This window comes from Vipera berus, assembly GCF_964194415.1.
Source record: "Vipera berus genome assembly, chromosome: 1".
Taxonomy (NCBI): domain Eukaryota; kingdom Metazoa; phylum Chordata; class Lepidosauria; order Squamata; family Viperidae; genus Vipera; species Vipera berus.
The window spans coordinates 262040052-262063756 of NC_138202.1; the positions used below are offsets into that span (position 1 = coordinate 262040052).

Here is a 23705-nt window from a genome sequence, read left to right on the forward strand (position 1 = left end):
ATTACTTTATTGCAATTAGGTAAAACCTAAAAGCTGGATATTGATATGTATTAGTGAAAATATAGTGAAAATTCTTTTAATTGACTAGGTCACAATTAGAAATGTATTAATTTGATTAATTTGACTATGTTATAACTAAGGGAATCAGAGAGGGAATCCTTGTTGATGTAACCTGAGCTATCTACAAATAGCTTGTTATTTGATATTGTTTACTTTTGATTACCCAGCCACCGTATTGCTTCACAAATATTTGAATGTAAATATTAAAAAATTAATAAAACTTGTATAAAAAAGAGCACATTGCCATTGTGTAACATGACAGCCTTGAGATGTAACATTGATGAATCAGTAAGGAGACACCATTCTAGTGGGTATTAGTAATTAGTAAACTTAAAATTAGTAAACTTAGTTAAATTAGTAAATTAGTAAACTTAAAGCATACATTGTATAAAAAGAAATAGCAAAAACAGAATATTTCTATAAAATGATACATGATAGGTTAAATTACAGGTTATTTTTGTGATTTACAGCCAAACATCTATAAGATACACCCATAACTGTTCAGGAAATAAAATCTTTGTTTCCCAGTATTGTTTTCAGAAATGTCAATGTATTGTCATATCCTCAAGACCATTGCAACATGGCATTATTAAGGAGCAGTTGCTATCAGTTCAACCTGACCCTCCCCCAAATTTTCTGTTAACCTTTCTTTATCTTGTAATGCCATAATTAACTATAGCTTGAACTTTACTATCATTTGGCTTAATGCTTTTTTATGAAAGTATATGTCCCAGATGTCTAACTTCATTCATCGTAAACTGGATCTTATCTGGGTTAATTTAACTATCTCCCATTGGGCTGTTTCAGTCACTTCCTGCAGAATCCTACCATGCTTCTCTTCCTTTGTGGGGGATGGGGAGTGGGGGGAAACAGCTATAAGCACATCATCACCTATGACATGAATAGCAATGATATTGTTCTGTTCCAGCCTACGACCTGCCCTGTTTGAATGTCAGGGACAACCTCTTTTTATAATCAACAGGCTGGAACTAACCCAACCAAATTTATTTACAAAAGTTAAACAAAAAGTTCAAACAAGACTTAAACCAAAAGGGTTAAACAAGTGTTAAACAATAATAGACCAGGACTCTCGCAGAAGCTCTTCAAACGGTTGCCTTCAGCAACCAGCACCTCCCACACATTCCCCTTTTAACAGCAGTCCCAAGGCGTGGCTTCTCATTGCCTTCTCCCGAGTTGCCTCATTGCTTTCCTCTGCTCAGTTCTGCTAGATTACCTCCTGCTCCTAGCATCCCTGAACAGAGCCAGCTGTGGATCATCTTCTTCCAATCCTTCATGCTCACACAGCTGGGTCTGAGGAGGAACAAGAAGGGAAGGGCCAGGCTGAGAGTTCTGCGGTGCATCAGAACCTTCCTCTGACACCAATGGCTCTCCAAACCCCTCCTCCTCCTCCTCTTCAGAATCGTCCGACTCAGCTGCTGAAACCACAGGCTGACGCTGAATCACAACAGATATTGCCTAATTTCTCATTTATTCCACTGCCAAAAACACTTCACTGGCAGGGAGTTGTTTCATATGAAGGATAACAAACAATTTCAATTTTTGTCCTAATGCAATGAAGAGCAAGTGCTAAATTCTCACCATGCTTTAGTGAGGCATCATTCTCTGTCTGTTAGGGTTTTTCCCCCCCTCTAGAATCAAAATGCTATGCTCAGTGAAAGGATAGCTCCTTTTTTATGAAGACTTCTTAAGAACTGAAGATGGGCTCCAGCAACAATCCAAAAGCTCAGAAGACCTCTGGTTCCGGTGACCAATCCAGATTCAAGCTTTCAATATTATCCTGGGATATGTATATTTGCCCTCACTCTTAACAACTTTCCATTTGCAACTTTGAGTCTCATCAAGGCTGAGCTTTAAATCAGACCTAAAGAATTCATACACTACAGCTTTTTTACTGCACACATTTTTATTGTTAATACCCTTGTAACCCCTATAAATTATTTATGCAATCTTAATCAATTATTTATAAAAAGGGAGCATGCCACAGAGTAATTGGCCATCTTGGTTGTTAAGATATTTCACATATAAATTGACACAGATGCCAAGAGCATGGAGCCAAGCAACCAATGAGCATGCTTGGTGCATTTAGATTTTGTTTAGATAATAGAGGCAGATAATTTAAATAATTTAAGTGTAGCATTGTTTATGACAGATTTTCTTTGCTCAGCTGTTCAACCATATCTCTTATCAGAATATTAAGAGTGGATCCCACACCTTGGTTAGGTTTAGGACTGATATCTTAGTAGATATGCATACAACTGCACTATAACACTGCTGAACTCCATTAAATCTTACAGTCATATAGGAATTGGATTGACCTCATGAATGTTCTGGAGCAATAGTTTATCCAACCCATATTTCTTTTCTTTTTCCTGTACTTATCACCACAAGTAGCAGTTAGCCTTCTGCCTTGTTAACATTCTAGAACAGCATATGAAGTGGGCAAGGAATTCATATAGTTTACGATTTCATTACAGTAGAGTTGATTTCTGCTTCCACTCTCCCAGGGTAAGAGATTTTTATTTTGTGGATCGACAGACAATGCCATAGCTACTGCTTTACACTCTGTAGCAAGTCATCTCAAGAGACCTGGAAGTTATGTCAGGATGCTTTTTGTTGATTACAGCTTGGCTTTCAACACCATTTTGCCGAGCATTCTCATCGAGAAGCTGACTGACTTGAAATTCTCCCCCGCCATCTGCGATTGGATTCAAGACTTTCTTAGGGATCGGTTACAAACAGTGAGGGTCGGGTCTGCTTTGTCCACCCCCCTGAAGCTTTGCACCGGCACGCCACAGGGCTGTGTGCTTAGCCCCTACCTGTACTCTTTATACACTTATGATTGTGTATCATCTGACCCATCCACTGCGATAATCAAGTTTGCAGATGATACAACTGTGGTGGGTCTTATTACAGGTGGAGATGAGACAGCATATAGGGCGGAGGTACAAAAACTATCCATATGGTGTAGTAAAAACAACTTGCACCTAAACATCAGCAAGACGAAAGAGATGGTGTTAGACTTCCGGAGAAAAAAGGAGGAACCTGCCCCACTTTACATCAGGGAGGACTGTGTGGAGAGAGTTTCCTCCTTTAAATTTCTGGGCATCTACCTCTGTGACGATCTGACCTGGAAAGTTAACACAACCCAGGTGGCTAGAAAGGCCTAACAGAGGCTTCACTTTCTTAGGGTCTTGCGGAAGAACAGGGTAGAACAACGGCTAATGACCCTCTTTTACCGGTCTACTATAGAGAGCGTCCTCTCGTATGGTATTGTGGTTTGGTATGCTGGTCTGACAGCCGCGGACAGGAAAGTATTACAGAGGGTAGTGAGCACAGCACAAGACATTGTGGGCTGTCCCCTGACACCACTGGATGACATCGCCAGGGCTCGTTACCTTGGAAGAGTGAGGAAGATTCTCAGGGATGACTCACACCCTGGACGGTATCTCTTTACTCTCCTACCATCCCGTAGGAGATATAGGAGTATAGCCAGCCGTACCAACAGGCTGAAAAATAGCTTTTATCTGTGGGCTGTTAGGCTTTTAAATGGGATATAATCTCTGTGAACTTATGCAGAATTGACTTGGGAGGCCGGTGTGTGGTGTAGTTGGTTCACATGGTGTGGTAGGATGGAGGGTTTGTTGTCACTGTGTTGGGGGGAGAGAGCACGGGGGGGGGAGGCTCAGCTAATCTCAATGTACACATGTTGTACTTTGACAATAAAGGTTTATTATTATTAAGGAAGATAACGGGGAGATTTCTCTTTCTGCCTCAGGTTTCTTCAAAGGGAAGAGCATTAATTTCACATTATTAAATTAATTGTAGCATGTTAAATTAAAAGAGTTTGTCTGATTGTAACCATAAATAATGGTTAATAATGTAACCAAAAATAATGAGAGGTAAAATGAAGTAGTCTTCTTAGTTTTATTTTTTTGATAAATGTTGAAGAGCACCGTTTTCTCTCTGGTTGTGATCTCTAAAAGGTTATTTACTTACTCCCACATACTCTCTTTCTATCTATCTCTCTATGTATAATCAATATATAAAATATATACAATCACACACACACACAATTAGTGATATGATATAGTTTATTTAGGCATAGCTCAAGAAGATTTTGTAGAAACACTGTACTTATTTATTAAGTTTCAATAAAAAAATTCACTAACAGGTTATGTTAAATTACTTTCCATACTACAAGAGACCATTAACCATAACCCTGTTTACAATATAATATATTATGCACTCCGGCTGCATTAGCCTTGGATGATGGGAGATGTATTCTAACATCATTGGGTAGAAGCAAGATGGAGTAGCTGATATAAAATGAATATTTAGATTTGAGCACTTAGCTCTTTTATGTCAAAGCCATGGCTCAACATGTTTTTATTACGTTTGTCATTAACTATTTCCTAACTTAACAACTGCATGTATGTTTTAAAGACAGCATACCAAAATGGATATATTTGTAATAGTTATGTACAGATAAGCATTTGTTCAGTGACAGTAGCATAAAAGGTTTTTATAAGCAAGGGAAAGACACTTATAAGGAAAACGGTATAAAATAGCAGCAATGTAATATTTGGGAATGGGATTACCTAATGTATAGGAACCTTAATTGAATGACTAAGACCTGAATGCTTTTCCAAGCTGACATTATCTAAACATGGAATGGTTTGCATCTGCTTATTCTGTGGGCTTTTTCACTGCTTAGTCTCAGTTATAATTACTTTTGAGGACTCTAGCACAAATTATTTTTCATTATTATTATTATTATTTTCTTGTGCTCTGCTGAGCTGCTCAAAAAGGTTCTTCATCAATATCTTGAAAGTGAGCAAAAGCCAGCTCAAGTGTAAAGAAAATACTGTCAGCAATGGGCTAACTGCTGAAAACTCTGAGGACATATTCACTAATTGGTATCCAGGATTCCATGTACAAAATCTGGTGTCACCTACAAAAATGACCACATTAAAATTCACCTCTAAATCTACTGTACATTATGCACACATACATAGACACACTTTAATGCAGTGCAGATGTTTGAAGTACAGGTAGTCCTTGTTTAGCAGCTCCCTCATTAAAGACCATTTTCAGTTCCAGCAGTGATGAAAAAGTAACTTTATGACCAATCCTAATATTTTCAAGACTATAAAGCAAAGGAAAGCTGACATAAGATCATAAGCACAGTTGCAGTATCTCTTAGTGACTGCTTTCCTTAACCACCAAGCTGCCAGTCCCAATTGTGGTTACAAAACTATGACTACCTGTATTTTATTTTGCATTTCTCCACTGTGATAGTATGATTATGTGGTTCCTAATATTCTTTAGTCACTTATAAGCTGTTAAGAGGACTTCACTGGATGACAGTTATCATTTTTAAGAAGCTTTGATAAAGGATTTAGTCAAGACCTTCATGAAAACATCATATATAATTAAGGAGAAAGTTCCTAACAGTGGGGACAAATAACCAGTGGAACAGCTTGCCTTCAGAAATCGTCGGTGCTCCATCACTGGAGGTTTTTAAGAAGAGATTGGACATTCACTTTTCTGAGATGGTATAGTTTCTCCTGCTTGAGCGGGAGGCTGGACTAGAAGACCTCCAAGGTCCCTTCCAGCTCTATTCTATTCTATTCTATTCTATTCTATTCTATTCTATTCTATTCTATTCTATTCTATTCTATTCTATTCTATTCTATTCTATTCTATTCTATTCTATTCTATTCTAATTATAGTATTTATACAGTAGTTTATCACCACATTAAACCATAATATAGCTAAATAAAGAATATAATGTATAGATTGACTTTGCCTCTTTAGATCTTCTGAATTTTTTTTTATTAAAAAGTTTTACAATACATTTTATCTTTAACAAACCAAAAAAAACCCTCCCAACCCCCTGCCCCCCACCCTCTTCCCCCTCCCCAACCCTCCCCAACCCCTCCCTCCCTTTCCCCCCCCCCGGCTTCCCAGAGCAAAATACAGGGTATAAAAATACAGACAATCATAATCTAGCTTACACAAACAATCCTAAACTATTTAAACTACCGAACTTTAACTCATATAAGAAAACTCCAAACACACACACACACACACACACACACACACACACACACACACACATATATATATATATATATATATATATATATATATATATATATATATATATATATATATATCATATCAATAATTATACAAATACAAAATAATACTTTCCAATCTAATACCAAAACACAGGGTATAAAAATACAAGCAATCATGATCTAACTTACGCAAACAATCCTAAGCTATTCAAACTATCAAACTTTAACTCATATAGGTAAATTCCAAACATACATATATATATCATATCAATGATTATTCAAATACAAAATAATACCTTCCAATCTGATACCCAATAAAAACAATCTCAAATAAACCAATTTATATCAATTGTCTAAAACTATTCCTCATTCCAACTAAGCTTTAAATTCACATTATCCTAATGTGTTATACAACTTAAAATACCATAGATTACTTTCCAAACTTAAGAAATTTTTATATAATCACATCATTCTTATATTCTTGTATTCTATTACCTATTCCAATATTACCCATAAAAATATTACAAATTAACTTCAATCACAAAGAAAACAATTTATATCAATTTTATAAAACTATTCTTCTATCCAACTAAAAGCTTGAAATTTTTCCTCCAAATAACAAATCATAACCTACAGAATATCAATAAACACTACTACAAATCTTCCCAATTAACTTTTCATAATCATCTTAGAACTAAAGCAACATGAAATATTACATAATTATTTTATAAGGGTAGAAAATATATCCCCAAATATTTAGTCCTTCTAGCAATTCCAATTCCCATAATCCTTATTACATTATTGTCTCTTACAATTATGTGACTAAATCTTCAGGCTTGATTCATTCGTCCAGAAGTAGCACGCCTCTTCCAATTTCTGGCCTTCTCCAGTGATAATGAAATTTGACCCACTCCTGTATCTTTCACATCTGTCTGCGTTAACCCTTCAGCAACTTGCGGGTTCTCTCTGGAACGTTGAGACTCTCTCTCACCTTTTTTCTTTATAGATTCCAAAGATGGTATGGGGACTGCTTTTAAAACATTACTGTAGAAATCACGTGCCTGAATCTCCGTAGTAAAACAGTACCTCGTACCTTCATAGGTCACCACCATACCCACTGGTATTTGCCATCTAAACTTAATATCACGTCGTCTCAATTCTTGTGTCAAAAAAGCAAATTCCTTCCTTTTTCTTAAAATCTTTGCAGGGATCTCTTTTAAAATCAGAACTTTTTGCTCAGCAATTACAAAATCAATATTGTAGGAGGCCTGGATAACTTCATTTCTAATCATTCTCTTTGTAAAATAAACCACCACATCTCTGGGTAGTTTCCTTTGTCTTGCGATCCACAAATTAACACGGAAGATTTTATCTATATCTTGCATTATTTCATCTGCTGGTCGCTTCAACACCCCTTCCAAAGCCTCAGAAACCATTTTCTCCAAATTTTCCTTAGGATTTTCTATTAGGCCTCTGATTCTTAAAGCAAACTCCATCTGAGAATACTGTGTCGAAATCAAATCATAATCCATTTTCTCTATTACATTTTCAGTTTCTGTCATTTTGGCTTCCAATCTAATATCATTTTGAGCAAGATCTTCCACTCTTTCATCCAAAATCTCAATACTTTTAACCATTGCAGATATGATGTCTGCTCTCATTTCTTTTAATTTCTTTTTAATTTCTCTGTAAACTTCTCCTCCAACTTTTTCTCCATTATCTCAACAAATTGCTGCATTTGCTTTTCCATAGTCTCTTGCAAAAGATTCTGCAAATCTTTTGCTGTAAAAGCTGATACAGATTCAGATGCAGAGGACAATGAAGTTTTCACCGAAGACTGCTGCCTCAGGGCAGGAACTTTAGAAGATATAGCCACCATTTTCACCCTCTATTGTTAACTATGCACTTTCACTTACAGATTCAGCAAAGTCCATTGAGTTAAAGATCAAAACATCATCTTCACCAAAATCTCCTGCATCGCTCTGCCTGCGTCCTCATTCTCAAAAGCTCTTCCTTGCTAGCAGGGATGGTTGCGAACGCCCTGTTCTGCTCCAAAAAACCCGGAGCAGAGGCGCCTCGCAGTCCGGAGCATGCCCAGGCTTCGGGGGGGCTCAATCCTTCCACCGCCAAAACTCTAAGTTCTGGCAGCCCCGGAGAGCTCTACCCCTACCTGGACGCTCACCCCCTCCTCTTCTGCCGAGGTGGGCGCTTCCGAGCCACCGAACAGCTGATCGATGCTGTTTTCGGCAGCTCTACGGAGCCGCGAGACTGACCGCCAAGAAATGGCTGCCCCCGGCGTCGCCTTGCCATCCGGAAGCCCCTTCTGAATTTTTGTATAACTTTGTACTGGATCTTATCAAAGCTTCAAGCGAGCAATAATAAATAATAAATTGAATGAACAAATAATATGAATGTTTAATGCTTGTTTCATTTATTTCATAAGCAGAATAATCCAGTGAATATGAGGCACTAATGTAAAAAATGAACCATCCTCTTCAGTAATATCAGTGGCAATAACTGCAACCAAATGCAGTTATTGGTGACCATTTGGTGACCAACCCCCTATGTTCCCATGTAGGCATTTTGGCTCATTCCTTCATGCTGACTTCAGGAATATCTGAGGCTTTCCTAGTGAAATCAGATAGTGCCACAACATGTCTATGCAGTTTAAGTCTAACATTCATTTGGCCATTCCAAAATATGATACATATCATGTTTTGAGCTAAGGCAGAGGTCCCCAACCTTTTGGGCACCAGGGACCGATTCCATGGAGAAAGGTTTTTCTGTGGACTGGAGAGTGTGTGGTTTTGTGTACTGTCTACATTCCATGGATGGGGCTTTGCTTGTTTGTGCAGACCGGTTGCTGGCATGCTGCGGCCCGGTACCAGTCCACGAACTGGGGGTTGGGGCCCCCTGGGATAAGGGATGGATGGCTTGATGTAAAGCAAAATTTCTGCTTACTTCAGTGATGGTAAGTGACCCAATACTGAAGCCACAAAATACAGGTAGTCCTCAACTAATGACCGTTCAAAGTTACAACAGCACTGAAAAAAAATGACTTATAACCATTTTTCATACGTACAACCATAGCAGCATCCTCATGGTCACGTGATCAAAATTCAGATGCTTGTCAACTGACTCATATTTATGACGGTTACAGGGTCCCGGGGCTACATGATCACCTTTTGCAACCTTCTGACAAGCAACGTCAGTGGGGAAGCCAGACTCGTTTAACAACCATGTAACTAACTTAACAACTGCAGTGAATCACTTAATAACTGTGGCAAGAAAGGTCGTAAAATGGGCAAATTCACTTAACAAGTGTCTCATTAGCAACAGAAATTTTGGGCTCAATTGTAAGTCAAAGACTATCTTTATCCCTAAACCATGACATTACCACCTTCATATTCAACAGTTAATATGAAGTTCTTATTGTGGAATATAATGGTTCTCTTCCATCAGACATAACATTTATGAAGTCTCAATATTTCACTTTTGACTCATCTGCCCATTGAACATTCCTCCCAAAGTTTGACAAAGCTGAGATGGCTATCAATGGTTGCCTTTGTGTTCAGTGACTTCCCCCTTGCTATTTTCCTGAGGTTCACTTCCTTAGTATCTTGTGTTTCAAAATCTTCGTCAGGTAGCTCAATATTGATAATAAAAAAATAATGGAACTGTAAAAACAATCTGTGGGGATGATTGGATTCTGAGAGCCATTTCGCACAAAAGGTTTAATTTTCTTGCTTGACTGAACACTTGTGTGGATTCCTTTTCACAGGTTGCTTCTTTAAAGCGATGCTAGCCTTCTCTCACCAGTCTTTGTTGTCATTGGATACACAGGAAATAGAATCATCTTTCTCTTTTTTGTGGAAGCTGAATGAGATCATAACAACTGAAATATTGTGTCACAAATTAAAAGTCCAGTTGCAAATTTTAATTTTAAAACTGAGTGGAGATCATTTTAAGTGTTGTTGTTTTTTTAAGTAAAGCCATCATTCAAACTCAACTTTAGCTGATGATTTATTGACTTTTCCATTTGACAGGAAACAGATCTTATTCTGACCTTCAATATTTCAATGCACCGGTCTTGGTGGATGGAAAATGGCCCAGGCTGCACAGTGACATCTGTGACTCCAGCCCCAGATTGGGCCCCAGAAGACCATCGCTACATCACTGTGTCAGGATGCATTCTTGAATATCAATATATAGAAGTGGCTCACAGTTCTCTACAAATCTTTTTTGCAGTAAGTATCCCATTCTCTCTTCTTTCACTGTCTTTTTATATGAGGTATCTCAACCCAAGCAAGTACAAAAATTGCAATGCTCTTTTTAAGTATGTTTAGTTTGTAGCACACATCATTTATGGTTTAGTTGGAACCACATATCATTTTTAAAAAATGATCTCTAGAATTGTCTAAATCTAGAGGACACAAAATCATACAGAACATTTGCAAACCATAGTTTTGGATGTAAGTACCAGAATAGTTACGTGTTTTGAGAAGCATTTATGAATAAATGCAAGCTGTATGATTGAGCAAGCTGGTATCTTTTTTTAAAAACTGCAGAGTTGTGGGTAGGTCTGCAGTTGTACTGTTTGATGGAGCAACAAGGCTTAGTCTGTATTTATTGAAAAAGTTCGACAAGTTTAGAATTAAACTACAGTATTTAGTTGTACATATGTTGTTCCAGTGCTTTCTTCTTTATCTAGAGCTTTATTTATTCATTTTATTTACATGGATGCTCAATAAAAAAGCATTAAATTATGAATATTTATATGCTCAAAAGAAAAGCATTAATATATGAATATATAAACTCATAAACAAATCAGAGATTTTTTAAAAAAATCAGTAAGGATTATTTTATTGCAAGAACTCCCTGGGGAAACACACAATAATTGTGTAAATTATGCCTTAGAAGTGAACAGATTATTAATTAATGCTACATGAGAGTTCTAAAAATCAAGGAAAACTTAAATATATATCAAATGAACTTTTGTAAAGTTACCCTGTTTTCTCTAGATTAATTAGCCCATTTTTTAATCTAGTACAATTATTTTTTTTCCAGGAGCAAATGTGCCAGAAATATATGAGAAAGTCTAAGCCCATATTCAGAATTAAAACTGGAGTTTTAGTAGAAGGAAATATTCACATATCTTTCCTATATACCATAAAAAAGCAGGTGCCATATTTAATATTTAATTTTTCACCTACTATTATAGTAACAACTGTAAAAGCATTAAAGCACAACCATTTTACATTCTGCTGAGCATGCTTATGGAAGTAGAACTGTGATCTTAAATTAATTACCTAATTTCTCTGAAAGATTTTTGTACCACAAATTTAAAAAAAACATTGTACCAAGTGATGAAAAACAGAGCAGTGAAATATTATTATAGACTATTTCCCCATAGTGAATAACCTTGTGTATATTCTGTCCAGTGTCTGTTACCTCAAAGAAATTATATGTAAAAGTGATTCTTGGAAAATAGAACAGAAAAGAGATATATTTGCAAAAATGCTTCCAAGTATTAGAGAATATATAGATCAGTGAGTTGACCTGTGATTGAATAATAAAGCATAACTCTGATTACAGTACTGCATTATGGATCTCTCTTTCTCTCTCTCTAACATAGACATAGAGCAAGAAGTTAGCCTATATTGGTATTTCTCATATGCCTGGGAAATATGTGTGAATTTCAGAAGAACATGAGCTGAATTTATAGCTCAAGACTTTCCCCTTACATTGAGAGCTAATAGGATAGATAATCATCATTGAATAGAGACATTTACTTGGCCTCTATTCATGGCTGAAACATTCACACAATATTCACATGATATTACTTAATTCCTGAAGGATTGTTCCTCAAATTATAAAATCAGAAGCTTTGTTTTACAAATTGCATCCATAAAAAGTATACCGTAGTACATTTTACTAATGAGCCATGTCATTGGTCTGTAGAGCTGATTTCCATAAGGACTAGCAGTGGGTTCATAAAGTTTCAGGTAGAAGTCCTCCTCAGCCTTACCTGAATATGCCAGGAATACAACATGGGATTTTACAAATATCAGAAATATATTTTATTCATTTTATTCTCTGTAGGCAGTGCGTGTAGAAACCCACAGAGATAACCTTGGGAAACCTACGCAGCAACAGTTAGAAAAAGAGGCTTTAAGCCCAAAAAATAAGGAAAGTTTAAAAAAAATAACAAAAAAAACCCTCAAATTTTTTCTGCCCTAATTCCCTGGGTTATAGAGGAAGGGAAGAGCTTCACAGTCAGGGCTTCAAAATTCTGTTTCTATAGCTTTTATTATTAAAGTCTGGTTCCAGTCTAACTGTGCAATACAGACAGTTTCCAGGGGCTGACCTAGCTATTGATTACAGTTAGAATTGATAGTATTTATTGGTCAGATGCAACTAAACATTCAAAACAAACATTTCTACTTTCCACATTTTAAAAGAAATTAACAAACTTTGTAAACAATGGCAACTTATACCCCATTCATTCCATTAGTAAATCCTTAAATTGACCAACCACTAATGTCATCTAGTATTTATTTATTTATTTATTTATTTATTTATTTATTTATTTATTTATTTATTTATTTATTTATTAAATTTGTATACCGCCCTTCTCCCGAAGGACTCAGGGCGGTGAGTAGTATCTAATGCAGTGTTCTTTCTATTTCCCTAATGGCAATTCCTGATTTTATCCAGTTTTGTGTACTAATGTACTAATGCGGCAATTATTGTTTGAGTCTTTTCTAAACAATTCCAAATATCTTTCAAAAAATTTCTTCTTTCCTCCTTACCTGCCTTGCTTTCTTTCTCTCATTAGGAGTTCTTTTTTTAAAAAAATTAGTTTTATTCATTTATAACATAAAATGTGAAAATACAAAAATGAATAGTTGGGGACAACAATAGAAAAGTAGAAAACAAAAAAAAGATGTGAAGAAAGGGAGGGGAAGAAACAAAAGGCATTGACTTCCATCTCTCTGTGTTGCAGTAAAATCAGACATTATAATCAAATCTCAACTTTTTACATTTATATAGTAGTATGCGTTAGCCATTTCTATATCGGCAAATCAGTCTAATCGGTAAAACCCAAAATCATAGTATCATTTTTTTTCCACCTCAAGCACAAAGTCCAGAAGTGGTTTCCAAGTAGAAACAAAAGTACTTGATGTTCTTTTCTTTTATCAGCAGAGTCAATTTGGCCATCTCTGCTAATTCCATCAGTTTTGTAACCATTCGTCCACGATAGGGATCGAGGCATCCTTCCACTTTTGTACATAGAGCAGTCTTGCTGCCATCACCATATATAAAATCAGAGTTCCAATTTTTGTTTCCAGTTCTCTTTCTATTAGATGCAGAAGGAAAGTTTCTGGTTTAATCTTTATGTTCACTTTAAGAATTTTATGCATTAATATATGAATCCTACTCCAATATTTCTTTGCCTTATCACATGTCCACCATAAATGATAAAAAGTCCCTTCTTTACATTTACATTTCCAACATTCATTTGAAATACCTTTATACATTCTAGATAACGTATCTGGTGTTAAATACCAGCGATACATCATTTTGTAAAAATTTTCTTTTAGGTTATAATTTAATGTGAATTTTAAGCCTTTTATCCACATATTTTCCCATTGTTCAAACATCACATTATACCCAAAATTCCTTGCCCACTTGATTGTACAATGTTTTACATGTTCATTTTTCAAATTCAGTTTTAATAATGTTTTATAGACCTTGGCAATTATATGATCATCACTACCACATAGTAGGATTTTCAATTCATTTTTAGCAAACTCAAAACCATGGCCTTTTTTCTCTAGTTTCCTTCCAATCTTTCCTTCATTTGTTGATATGTAAACCAGTGATAAGCGTGTTCTTCTAATTCTAATTCTTCCCTAGACTTGAGGATGGGTTCTCCAGAATTGAAAGATATTATTTTACCATACGTCCACCAGTCCAACTTCACCACCATTTTTTTTCTTTAAAAAAAACCGCTTAGGGGGATACCCATAGGGGCAATTTTCAAAAAACAACAACACCAAAATACCTTGTTTTATATTTATTCCATCTCATTAGGAGTTCTTGATAACAGCCTAGTAGCAATGGACTTCTCATCACTCAAGATTCTTCATGGGCAGTGTTTGAAAGGTGTCAAGTAATCCCCTTCTTTTGAAGTGTTCACTGCTTTGCACAGTGTTCTAGAAGTCATTTTGGTCTCAATGAATGCTGTGGCAAGGGTATGCTCTACCACCTGGGAATTAGACCTATGCCCTCCTGGTTATTTCATGGGGAAGGGTGATATGAGTACCAAAGAAGTAGTCAGCTGCACCCAGAAGGAAGTAGTATTGTGACGTCTCTGAACTCAGTTGCTTTATGCCATTATCTTCAACATATGGTTCTAAGTTGCAGAGTGCCCTAGAAAAAAGAGGATTACCTGGACTGTTTTCATTCAAAATACAGGACTAGACATGGGACGGGAAAAACACACTGGTGTTCTTGTTGATGTTTTTTTCCTGAATCTTAAATGCCCTTCTAGTCCTTTTGAATTTCTGAATCATGAATTATGGTATCTTGCAATCCATATGTAACAGAAATCAGAGGCACTGTTCTGCAGTGCTTCCATTCTTCTTAGCTGTACACTTCCAATTAGAGATGATGGAGATGAGAGACTGGACAAGTGAGCACTCCCTTGCAGTGTGCCTCGGGATTTGGTTTGTTCTCATCTGTTGTTCTCAGGAGATGAGAGGTCATATGTCATCATTATAGGGTGAAATGTCATACAACTGTATATCTCCATTGTAGACCAGGCTGGAGATCCAGTGAAGCTCTTGACCCAGTGTCTGGAGTCTAGATGAACCTAGATGGAACAAAATTAAGGCAAAGGTTGACTCTAGAATTATGAAGCTGTGATTTATTTAGAAACAAACTAACAAACATCTCTCATCTCTGATTTTAACCATGAATGTGGTGGCATGCCTACAAAGGAGCAGGTCTGCAACTTGAGAATTCTTTTGGAGTCATAACTACAGCAAGGCTGTGGCTAGGGAAGCATTTGGGAAACGTTAGCTAATGTACCAATCATAGCCCTATCTGGAGCAGGATCATATATGTTACCATTATCTCGTCAGTTTGCTTTTCATGAGTCTGTCTTTGAAAACCATCCATAAGCTGCGATAGGGGCTGAATACAGTGTATGGCATGTGGGCAGGGGAGAGTCATTACAGTCACATAAAGGTGTGCTGTGCATTGTTTTCCAATAGGCTTTTGCACGTTTTAAAGCCTTACATGAGTTGGCTCCTAGGACCACCTTTCAATCAATCAGAATAGAGCTGAAAGGGACCTTGAGGTCTTCTAGTTCAACCCTCTGCTCAAGAAGGAGACCCTACAACATTTCAGACAGATGGCTGTCCAGTCTTTTCTTAAAAACCTCCAGCGATGAAGCACCTACAACTTCTGAAGGCAAGCTTCAGAAGTTATAGGTGCTTCATCGCTGGAGGTTTTCCAGGCAGAAGCCATCTATCCAATACAATTGTCCCAGATGGGAAAGTGTTGGGTACTCCACAACCTTGACATGGGGAGTGTCTGAAAACAGTGCTTTATTCTTCTGGACCCACCTTATGAAAAAGCCTCTTCTCAGCAAATGTTGATTTCACCTACTTTGAATCATTTAGAAGGGCTCTGAAAACTGAACCCTTCTGCAAGGCATTTCAGATCTAACGGTTATGAGATTATGTAGCACCATGGTTCTTATTTCTGTATGTATAGCTGCTTTTATGTGTAGATATTATATGATTGTAAACCACTGAGAAATTGCTCACAGCTGGTGGTAAATAAGTAAGTAGATGGGGCTACCAGCTTTGCAAGCATTTATAGGCCTTGGCTTAGTTACACTATAAATATTCATGCCGTGCAGGGGGGAAAATTCTGCATTTTTTTTCTTTCTAATCTCCATTCATGAAACAGAATTTGCTGTTGAAATTTATTACAAAGATGAAAAATTCTCAGGAGTGAAGTTGCACTTAGTTAATTATGAAGTGGCTGTCTGGATATCTTTGTCTGTTACTGTACTATCCTCTCTTCAGTGGTCTGAAGCTGTCCTGACATTTAGCACTTTAGCTTAATCCCAAAGGGGAAAATTGTGAATATCATCTTTTTTCCAGCTTTTTCAGTTTAGACAGCCCAGGATCTTCAAAAAGATGGCAGCAGAAAATAGCTATCCTATCAGTAGCACCTCTCACACCTCTAGCTCTATTAAGTTATCTTGTAAACCCTACCTAGATAAATTCAGAAGAAATGCTCAAGCCTAGAAAAAAAAGATGCTTGTTTCAAAGTGAGAGGGGAAAGAGACATTTTGAGAAATTTTGAGACAGATTACAGCAAAACTTAAAAAAAACACCACCTAGCAACTAGTTTTGAAGAAGTCCTTAGCTCCATATGATTCCAGGCCTCCTCTAACCTCCGTTGTGTGACCTTGTCATTAAAGAGAGAGAAGGCAAGTTTTTGTTCCAGAGATGGACACAAATGTTGCATTTAGAAATGGAATCAAATTAAAGCCTTCATTTGAGCATCACTATTTATGTAAATAGGGACGCGGTGGCTCAGTGGGTTAGGATACTGAGCTTGTCGATCAGAAGGTCGGCAGTTTGGCGGGTCGAATCCCGAGTGCCACGTAACAGAGTGAGCGCCTGTTACTCATCCCAGCTTCTGCCAACCTAGCAATTCGAAAGCACGTAAAAATGCAAGTAGAAAAATAGGGACCACTACGGTGGGAAGGTAATAGCGTTCCGTGCTCCTTTGGCATCTAGTCATGCCGGCCACATGACCACGGAGACGTCCTCGGACAAGCGCTGGCTCTTCGGCTTTGAAACGGAGATGAGCACCGGCCCCTAGAGTTGGAAACGACTAGCACGCATGTGCGGGGGAACCTTTACCTTTACTATTTATGTAAATAAATTATTTAACAAGTAAATTTCTCAAGTTCTATTTTCAGTACTAATGCCTCATATTTAGTTGCTATTCAGTAGCTGTATTTTATTCTTAACACAACATTCTAATGTGCATCCTACTTATATAGGACTATATAAAGCAAATATGAACTCCTCAGATATTTCTTGTGATTAAAATTAAACTTTGATATCTGATGCAAAAAGAAAGGAATGTGCATCTTTTTTTAAAAAAAGTTCATATATTAAACTTTAATGGTGTTACTAGAAATAGAGAGTTTTGATTGCTAGAATGGGGAGAAAAAGTCTTTTATTCTACATGAGAAGAAGAAATCAAAAGAAACCCTTGACACACACAGAAAAAAAGTAGCTGGACAAATATGCTGCAATGTGCTTTCATTTTATAATAATGAAATCTTGCAAGTTATACTTTACAGCTATTTATTTTTTACTGACTTCTTGACTTCTTCCTCTCCTATGAAATAAATTATTCTAGATATAATCCCTCTTTTTGGAAGTTTCTGGCTCAGGATTCTGGCCATCCATTCTATCCAAGTGAGGCATGAAATTTCCACCTATTTTGGATATTTTGGTTTTCTTCTTTTCCCTCCTGTCAGATATTCTGTACTGAAGGTCTTCTTTGGGAGTGGGGGGTGTTAGGCTTTTGTTAGGAGTGTTTTTGTGAAGGGATGTCACAAGAAAGAGGGAAATTTATTCCTTCTAACCCCTGAGAGGAAGACAAAAACCAACAGATGGAAGGTTTAGAGTGGGAGATCCAAACTTGAACTAAGGAGGAATTTCCTGACTGTAAGAGATACCGTATTTCTCTGAAAATAAGACTGTGTCTTTTTTTTTGCCTTCAAAAGAGGCACCAGGTCTTATTTTGGGGGATGTCTTTCATACTCACCTCTGGCACCAACAGCCCTGCCCAGCCAGTCCACTTCTTCTGGGGCCAAAGAAGCAGCTTGATTCTGCACCTGCATTCCAGCCTGCATTTTGCAGTCAGGCCTTTCCTGAAGGCCACTGCAGCCGAGTACCAAGCTATGGAGCTATGTACCTCCTCAGCTGCAGAGGTCTTGCAGAACCAAGCTATGGATTGAATCCAAGCTTGGTTCTTGGCTGCAGAGGCCTTCCAAAAAGACCTGTGACTGAGAAATGCAGGCCTGGCTGCAGAAGACACTGCAGAAGAAGAGCTGGGCCGGTGAGGAGAGGCCCGGCTGCAAAGTAAGTGGATACGGGGCATGTGGGGCAGATCGACACCCCCATCCCAACATGAGGTTGATTTTTTGATGTGTGCCTTGCCCCAAAACTAGGACTTATTTTTGGGGTAGGGCTTATTTTCAGGGTAGGCCTTCAGAGAAACACGGTATTAAGTAATGGAAGAACCTGCCAAGAACTGTTGTGGATGTTCCATAACTGGAGACATTCAAGAAAAGACCAGACAGTCATTTGTCTCCTGCACTGAAGACTCCTTCACTGGGCAAGGTGGTCGGAATAGGAGACTTCCAAAGTCTGTTCCAACTCTATAGATCTTTGTGTTTGACAAACTGCAGATTCATTCTGAATATATTGTGTTTCTCTTTCACAGTACTAGGGCTTTAATTTGAATCCAGTCAGGATTAATTTATTGTAGCGGTTGTTTTCTGAGCAATCTTAATACACTTAATTAAGCTCTCTAACTGAGAAAGGTTGTTTATAACTTTAATAAAAATAAATATTTACCTGTTAATACCGGTAATTTCAAGAATAGGTAGTATTTGCATTTTATCTCTGAACAAAATAAATAAATGCAAAGAATAACAATAGCATGAAACTATTCAAAAAAGAGATTCCTTCCCATCTACAGAGGCAAAGGAATCTGATCATACATGTGTTAATTATCTCAGTAATGTCAGAATATCACACCTAACAACTATCTTGTGAATGGCCCCTGTCAAGTAGGTAATTATCACTCTCTGTGCCTTTTGTATTTTAATTCTGTTCGACCTCTTAATTATTCATTTCCATCCAACACCTCTAAACCTACACCAAATTAAAACGTGTTAAAGATTAGGATATACAGAAATTAATCAGTACATCTCTGGCTCTTACAAATTCAACTGATTTATTCCAGAACATTTGGGATAATTCAGCTAACTCATTCCACAGAAAAATGTATCTCCACCTTCCCAATTTTGCATGGAAAAAAATACTAATGTCTATAAGAAATGAAATGCACAAGAAAGCCAGAAATTTCAGAAAAAATTGGAGTGAATAATGTTTAACCACAAATTGGCATGGAGGATTTTGAGTTATAACTGCCTGTAACTTTCATATTTGGGGACAGAACTAGCTGTAGTTTAAGAAGAGATGAATTGTTCATATGTTCGTGTGTAGGTAGTCCTCAGTTTACAATAACAATTGGGACTGGAACTTCTGTTGCTAAATGATGCAGTTGTTAAGTGAGTTGCGCTCAGTTTAACCCACTAAGACATTTTTGCCTTGGTTATTAAGAGAATCATGTGGTCATTAAGTGAATCTGGCTTTTCCTATTGATTTTGCTTGTCAAAGCCCCTCGGAGGGACACAAATGACAATCACATGTCCTCAGGATGGTACAACAACCATAAATTCATGCTGGTTGCCAAGCATCCAACTTTTGATCATGTGACTACAGGGATGCTGCAATGGTTGTAAATGCAAGAAATGGTTGATAGTTACTTTTTTCAGCATTGTGTTCTGTACCAGCCTACTACCGGCCCTGCAGATAAGGCAGGGACAACCCCTTTACAAGAAGGCAAGAGGCTGGAACTAAGCCTGCCAAATTTATGGACACAAAAGCAAACAGAGCAAAAACAAGACACAAACCATGAAACAGGAGTTATTCAAACGGTTGCCTTCAGCAAACCAGCCCTCCCACGCATTCCCCTTTTAAACAGTTCAGGGCGTGGCTTCTCTCTGCCTCCTTCCGAGGTGCCCCATTGCCTTCCTCTGTTTACTCCTGATTGACTGCCTCCTGCGTCGGGCGTCCTTGAACAGGGCCAGCTGTGGGTCATCTTCATCCACGCTGTCAGGCTCACACAGCTGGGTCTGCGTCATACCCAGGTGGGAGGGGCCTGGCTGAGGGCTCTCATCAGCAAGCTCTCCAACACCCTCAGCAAGCTCTCCAACACCCCCCTCCTCCTCCTCTGAATCGTCCGACCCAACTGCCGAACCCACAGGCTGACCCTGAATCACAACACATTGTTGTAACTTCAAACAGTTGCTAAATGAATGGTCATAAGTCAAGGATTACCTGTACATCTCTGATGATATATCTGAGGTTGAGACATATTTGTAGAAGATTTTGTACACATGATTTAATATCTGTGTGTGCAAGAGGAAGATGATGGTGGTGTCTGAATGTGGACGTAATTTGCTGATTGTCAGGAGTGAAGTAAAGGTGTAAGGTATGAGTTTAGTGTCTTTTCTGTAAATTACATGTATTATTCAGCTGATCAGTTAGCTAACACAGCTCCTAAAACATCATCACAAACTGTTAAAAATGAGCTGAGAAAGAGATCAAGACTGGAGCTCCAAGGAAACTCATGTTTAAACAGAAGAATTTATCCACTTCACAGATTATACTGAAGAATTCAGGTTCAGCTAACTCCAGTGCATACCTGTAACAAACATATACACACGTACACATATATATCTCGCTTAATTTGTTTAGCAATTGTTCAAAGTTATGACACCTTTGAAAAAAGTAACTTATGACTAATCCTTGCACTTAATAACTGTTGTAGCATTCCCATGGTCCTGTGATTATGATTTAGATCAGAGGTCCCCACCTTTTGGGCACCAGGGACCGGTTCTGTGCAGAAAGGTTTTTCCGTGGACCAGAGTGTGTGTGGTTTTGTGTGCTGCCTGCATCCCATGGATAGGGCTTTGCACATTTGTGCGGACTGGTTGCTGGCATGCCCTGGCCTGGTACCAGTCCATGGACCAGAGGTTGGGGACCCCTGATTTAAATGGTGGGCAATCATCACACATTTATGAAAGTCACAGCATACCACAGTCACGCAATTACTATATGTGACCTTTTCAGCCAGCTACTGACAAGCAAAGTCAATGGGGAACCTGGCAGGAAATTGCAAGCTGCAGTCCCAGAATTAACTTAATGACAGCTTTGCTTAGCAACCAAGTTGCCTGTTCCAATTAAGGTCATTAAGTGTGGACTACTTGTAAACCTCTCTTCAGATTTGATGCAAAGGAACTGATAAGTCACATCATTCCCCTCTGTTCATTGGGAATTTCCCTTCCTCTCCTTTTCTGCCAGGTCATTCTTACTTTTCTGTCAACCCCTTTCTCCCCACTGACCCATCACTGTTGCCCAACAAAATAGCTTATGACTTCAGGGAACACGGGGAGAAAAATTTAAATGATAAGCTATAATAAAATCTGGGTGTCTCCAGAGGGATCATAAAAGTCAAGATGGTAGCCCCAACCATGCAATAAAAGTCATGCCTCCTTTTAATGTGTGTTGCAACACTGTGAAATAGAGTTTAAGCTTCAATTGCTTGGTTGCAGTCCTCATCTTGACTTTTCTGACCCTTCTATGAATGCCTTTCTCCAAATCACACTCTTAATTAGATTGCTACACATTTGAGAGTGAATTATCATAATTCTGCCTGATTGTCCCATTAAATGCTTTGTCTGCTTCTCTCAACAATGTGTGGTATTTTCTATGGTGCAGATTTTGTACAGTAGCAGTGTTCACACTGGGTAATCTATGAGGTGTCTTCTATCTCAATCCATGTCCCTCAGAGATGTTTTTCAACCTTGACAACTTTATAATATGTGGACTTCAACTCCCAGAATTCCCCAGAGCTGAAGTCCACACATTTTAAATCTGGCAAGGTTGGAAAAAAGTTAGCTCTGTGATATTCCAGTTGTTATATCTTATAAGCATTAGAGGGAAATTGGAATCACTGCAATTATATTTAAGAGTTTTAATTTATTTTATTTAAGCCTGATTGCAGGTACTGCATTTCTTCTCTTAGAGAATATTGACTAAATATCTGTTAGAAGTATAAAACTGAACAAACTACCGTATGTCATTAATCTTGGAAATCCTTAGATCAAAGACTTCTCTCAATTATAGTTTACAAGACAGTTAATACTATTCATATGCATAAACTTTCCAAAGAAATAATTACTTCAAAAACCTATCTCTGCTCTTCACCAAGAATGTTTTGGTATATTTACAGTAGTGCACCTCAATACAGATATTTAGAATATAAAAAGATATACTTCAACTACATTTGCTTAGAATTTATATGTGACAGTTTTGTGTATCTCATATCCAAAAATAACTTTGAATTTAATTTTAGCAAAAAAAAATTGCACATGCATGCACATACACACATAAACATTTGTGTGTGTAGTTATATACTATTTAAACTCTTGTTCCTGTAATTTTTAAGCGGGTGAAAAGTGCATTATAAGAAAACAACTTTTGAACCAAGATACTTCAAATGGGATAAATTACAGCATGCATTCCAAATCTAGGATCCATGATTCCTGAGGGAATGAAATTTGGGAAACCTGTGGCTGCCTTAGTGCTGCTGGGTGGCTGCTACTGCTACTGCTACAGTACTGCTGTAGCTACAGTATTGCTGGGCTGCTGCTGCAGTCATGTGATGGTCATTTTGAATGTGCTGTGACAGTTTCCCAGCCACTCTCATAATCTCTGGATCTCCCCTTCACCGCCCCTCACCCCAGCCAGCAATAGAAGGGAAGGGGAAATAGAAAGCAAGGAACCTCTGTGCACACTTCTTGGCCTACACTGCTCCCCTGCATAGTTCCCTGACCATGCACCATTTCTTACACACCTTCACAATCCAGAGTAGCACCTCCAAGGAGAGAGGAAGGGAGAGAGGAAAGAAGGAATGTTCCAATGTTCCTGGCCAGCTTCCCACAACCAAACTCAATAGGGAACTGACAGGAAGTTGGAAGTTGCTTCTGCTCCCACTGTTTTTTTGCCCACCCATATTTGAGGATTATGTAACTCCATTTACCCAACCTTTAGAAGCTGATAAAATAACCTAAAGTTGTTTCTTTATTTGAAAATGAACATACCCTTCATCAGCTTTAAATGCTAGTTTAAAGCAGTTTTTAATAATGAAATTTTACATTAAATCAGCTATTTTTTTTCAAAATATTATAACATTAGTAAATTTAAGAAAAGTAGAATAGTAATTTAATGTATATTGTATATAAACAGGGTTACTAGCGGATTTAAGAATCACTTCTACAACTGGAAGCCTTGTGATACAAAGAGTCAAAGCAGTTGACTTCATGAAAGATGATGAAGTATAAATTTCTGTGCTAAATGGGCTTTTATAAAATCTAGGAAGAAGAAACTGAAAACTTGGGCAGCAGCATTCCAATCATATCTGCTACTTGAGGGAATCCACTCAACATCCAAAAGAAGTGAGGCCTTATCTCCAGGCTGAAGAGAAACATCATAAATTGCGTTTTCAAGGTTATTGTGTCTCCTCCACAGAGACTTAATGATGTTTCTCAACAAGCACAGCCATAATCAACACAGTCCT

General features: G+C 37.7%; 1 protein-coding gene across 2 annotated transcripts in view; it reads left to right on the forward strand.

The window, feature by feature from the left end:
• NKAIN2 (sodium/potassium transporting ATPase interacting 2) overlaps nt 1–23705 on the forward strand; it is a gene marked incomplete at both ends in the record, with an annotated part of 592675 nt that overhangs the window by 453686 nt on the left and 115284 nt on the right. Inside the window, one exon of one of the 2 annotated variants that reach the window (XM_081313562.1) lies at nt 10211–10411. The exons of the other annotated variant lie outside the window; for it this stretch is intronic. Within the exon in view, the coding sequence (XP_081169688.1) occupies nt 10211–10411 (201 nt within the window). The remainder of the gene's footprint in view (nt 1–10210; nt 10412–23705) is intronic. 2 annotated transcript variants of the gene reach the window in all.